Below are 4,349 nucleotides of genomic sequence, written 5' to 3' on the forward strand. Positions count from 1 at the left end.
TTTGAAAGTGAGGAGGAAATGCAAGACCTCAGTTTGAAAGTTTGGGGTTTTTTAGTTTAGTCTTTTTTATTTGATTTATACTTTGCTTCTATGATTATTGACTCATCAAAGCTTATGCCAATAGGTAAATTTAAGTTTCTACAGGGAAAGGGTCATTGTTTTTGAAGGCTAATTGGCTTTTAATTTGTTTTCTGTGAGGTGGGTTTTTTAGCCAATGCCTTACAGGGAAGTTTTCCTCCATATTCTTTGATTTAAACATACAAGAGTGTTGATGTTTGTCAGTCTTGTTATAAGAAATTGTCTTAAAACGCTGAACCCTTTAAGGGAAATCTTTAATACAGGATCTTTCTGCTTTTACTGGAAAACTTCAGCAAAAAATTTTGCATTTCATTTTATTAAGAGATTTCTGAGAAGTAGCTTATGGGTGGTCAGCTCGTCCCATATAGGTAAGCTAGCTAATTACATTTGAAGTGTTTTAATGCAGCAAGAAAAACGTAAAAGCACAGTAAAATCTTGAGTGATCTTTTTAACCTTGTCTGTACGGATATAAAATGTTTTTCTCTTTCTCTTCTGAAATTTTTATAGCGAGTGGAAAACGGTGACTTCAACTGGATTATTCCAGGAAAATTTTTGGCATTTAGTGGCCCACACCCAAAAAGCAAACTTGAAAATGGTATGGTGCATATTTTAATGCTATTCTATGATCTTCTATTTTGCAGCACGTTAAACAGTCACAGCAAATGAGCAGAAGATAGTAGAGTTGTGCAGATTAATTTTCATCTTCAGAAATAACCATACAGTGAACATTTTATATAGTAACATAGAACTTAATTTCAAAGGTTTTGGAATTCTTTTTTGCTAGAAAGACTCTTAATTCTTCCAACAGTCAGTGACTTTGATTCAGTGACAAACTCCCTGAGAAACTCAGGTCCCTTTTCTCCTGGAACCTGACACCTCCTATGATAAGTAGGCAGAATTAAAGGTGAGTTGCATAAAGCAAAGGAGTCTGCATTAAGAATTTTGTAACAAAGGGAAAGGCTTTAAAAAGAAGCTTCGCTTTACTACTGAAGATTCTTGGGATGATGGGAAGAACCTATGTAGTTCTAATGGAATAAAGCAGAGAAAGTGGACCAGCAGAGAGAGAAGAGAAATTTGGTCCAGCTAAAAGGAAAATTAAGTAATTTAAAAAGTACAATTAGATTTTTGCTGAATTTCACCTTACTCTTTGTGCCATGTCACTTTGTGAGCATCTTTTCTGCCTTTCCCCCTCTCCTGCTGCTCCCTCACATTTCCTTTCTGACTGGAGTGCTGCTAACTGCATAGTATCCACTGAAGATGTAAACAGAATCCAGTGAGAAAATATTTAGGTTGGTTTAGGTTTTTTCCCCAGTCGCTGTTACAGTCCCTTCTTGCAGAATTTTTGCAAAAAATATTTAAATTGTTCCATGGAATTTGGAAAAGCCGTGGTTTATTTTTAACATGTGTATTTTGAAAATCACTAAATTATCACTAATGCATTAGATCCATTTATGAAACTACAAATAAGCCTCCCCCAGCTGTGTGTAAGTACACATTACAAAGCTGCATTTTTCTCATGTCGCGACTCCAATTGTATTTACTAATGCATGTTTGACCTGTGGAAATGACCCATGTTTTGTGAGGAAGCTTTTGGACTTGACTTGAATAAAACTTCTGGAGACAAACCAGTGAATGTGGTCAATGACAGACCTTCTGATTTTTGTAGTAGCTGTGTTATTCCTGTGTTTAATGTATAAGGTTTAATTCTTAATGGAAAAGAGTAAACTACATTTTACACACACACATCCCCTGTTGACCTGTATGCATGCACACACTCCCTCACACCCTCATCGACAGAGAACATCTGTTTGGTGCACGTGTCCTGAGCAGTTGTGGTGTGGTTGGTTTTCGAGCTCCCTCCATACTCCCCATCTTCTGGAGGATCCTTTTGTCTCTCAACTGAATTGAGGCACTAAAGATTTTTAACTTCACAGCGGAGGAAGAATATTTCAAGTATTTACAGTTAATCCTTTGACTCTTCCTCTTGTCCATAGTGTAGATCACCCATCTATTTTCCTCATAAACATAATGTTGCCTCTTAAAGAATATTCTTCAGTCTGCAGCTTGACTATAAATAAACAGCTGTTCTGAAATGCTGAACTCGTATATGTGCCTAGCTTTATGTATAAGACCCAACCTGTAGAGAGGAATGGGCTAACCAGGAGACAGTACGGTGGTTCGCATATACTGTGCTTTAATATTTTTTTTTTATATTAGCGTGCTTATGATTCAAAAAAGATTTTGGGGTCAATTTTGATTAGTAGGACATTGAACTTCATCTGAGACATTAAATGATTGTTGCTTTATTTTTTATAGGTTATCCTCTTCATGCGCCTGAAGCCTACTTTCCCTATTTCAAGAAACATAATGTCACATCGGTCATAAGACTAAACAAAAAAATTTATGAGGCAAAGCGCTTTACTGATGCTGGTTTTGAGCATTATGACCTGTTCTTCATAGACGGAAGCGCGCCAAGTGACGGTATAGTTCAGAGGTTCCTCAACATCTGTGAAAATGCTGACGGTGCCATTGCTGTACATTGTAAAGGTGTGTGCACTTACTTATTCTTCAGATTGAAGTTCAGAATAAATATAAATCCATAGAGCTTATTCCAGAAAGAAAACATTGAAAAAAGAACACTTTCTGGTTCTGAAAATAGTACTGCTTTATGATACTTGACTAAATATATGACAAATACTTGTTATTTTCATGTACATATTTTTTCATCCTACACTGCTCCCTACAGTAACTGACAATCTGTTCTTCGTTGTTTTGTTTTTTTCTGAATATCACTTGAAGGCCTGAGTTTGGGCTATGGAGATTTCTTTTTTGCATTATGCTTTCACAGCACAATGATAATTGGCTATGAAATGCAAAAGACTGAAAGGTTTTCTTTGTGCTTTTGGGCTGCTCTACATTTTTCTGTGGAGCATGACTTCCACATTTCAAGTGAATGTGGGTTATTGTGATGCATTTCAAACCAGCCTATTTCAGCACATTGGCCAGAAAATACACAAAATTTGCTTAGTCAAGAATGATTAACAAAGGCTTTGAAGGGTTCAGCTTGACCTGTGTTTAGAGTTGTGTAAGGACATTGTGGAGACGAACGTCTTCCTGATCTGAAACAAGAATAGCGCTATTCATTTGTATTTTTCCATGGCGGTAAACATGTGTATCAAGGATAAAAAAGTTTAGTTGCTAACAAGTTGTTCCCGTGGCTAGAACCCAGAAATTCTGGCATTAATAAGCTTGACGTCTGCTAATTGACTAAATGAGAGAATAAATTCTTGATTAGCAGGAGTAGATTGTTATTCTCCAGGCTTAGTTGCTAAAGGGATACTATGGACTTTTCTAGTGACTTAGATATGCACTTGCTAAACTGAAGTATTTTTGGTCTTTCTTCTGACCGTTTAATAAACAAACGAACAATCTCATTGTTTTTAGGTTTTTTTAAATATAGTTTTAAGTAAGGAATTAAATCAACAGTTAACTCAGGGTTACTGTATGTCTGTAGTTTTCTTGCACTCATATGGCAGAAGTATTCCGAGCACAACTTCCACACTAGAAATTGTTTGTCCCAGAAGTTATGGGATGATTTAATGCAAAGGGTTGCTATGGAAAGTTTGTACATCAGAAAAAAAGGAGAATATTACTGAAGTCTTAATGATACATGCAGTTGGTAGATGTTACCAGGAATGTTCAGAGACCATTTTCTTATTCAGATGTAGGTTTAGTATAGTACAGCTCTTGGTGATCTATTTGCTTGTTGCATTCCTTTTGCATTTAAAACAGAACAGAACCAAAAACTCAAGCCCAATAATAACTCTCTAACAATACTTGCCCTTTTTAAGTGATTCTTCAGCCGCACCTCGAGTGCTGTGTTCAGTTCTGCGCCCCTCACTGTAAGAAGGATGTTGAGATTCTGGAGCGTGTTCAGAGAAGAGCCACAAGGATGGTGAGGGCTCTGGAGAACAAGCCTTATGAGGAGCGGCTGAGGGAACTGGGCTTGTTTAGCCTGGAGAAGAGAAGGCTGAGGGGAGACCTCATCACCACCTACAACTGCCTCAAGGGAGGTTGTAGAGAGGTGGGTGCTGGTCTCTTCTCCCAGGTGATGGGGGATAGAACAAGGGGAAACGGCACCAAGCTGTGCCAAGGGAGGTTCAGGTTAGAGATAAGGAGGAAGTTCTTTACTGAGAGGGTCGTCAGAAGCTGGAACAGGCTGCCCAGGGAGGTGGTGGAGTCACCATCCCTGGATGTATTTAAAGAGCGGG

The 4,349-nt window shown here is 37.8% G+C and overlaps 1 protein-coding gene across 1 annotated transcript in view; it reads left to right on the forward strand.

The window, feature by feature from the left end:
- Positions 1-585: 585 nt before the first annotated feature.
- LOC104541540 (dual specificity protein phosphatase CDC14A-like) overlaps positions 586-4,349 on the forward strand; it is a gene marked incomplete at both ends in the record, with an annotated part of 9,148 nt that continues 5,384 nt past the window's right edge. Inside the window, 2 exons of the mRNA XM_010185625.1 lie at positions 586-673; positions 2,395-2,625. Coding sequence (XP_010183927.1) covers positions 586-673; positions 2,395-2,625 — 319 coding nt within the window. The remainder of the gene's footprint in view (positions 674-2,394; positions 2,626-4,349) is intronic.

This window comes from Mesitornis unicolor, unplaced genomic scaffold (genome assembly GCF_000695765.1).
Source record: "Mesitornis unicolor isolate BGI_N332 unplaced genomic scaffold, ASM69576v1 scaffold25285, whole genome shotgun sequence".
Lineage (NCBI taxonomy): Eukaryota > Metazoa > Chordata > Aves > Mesitornithiformes > Mesitornithidae > Mesitornis > Mesitornis unicolor.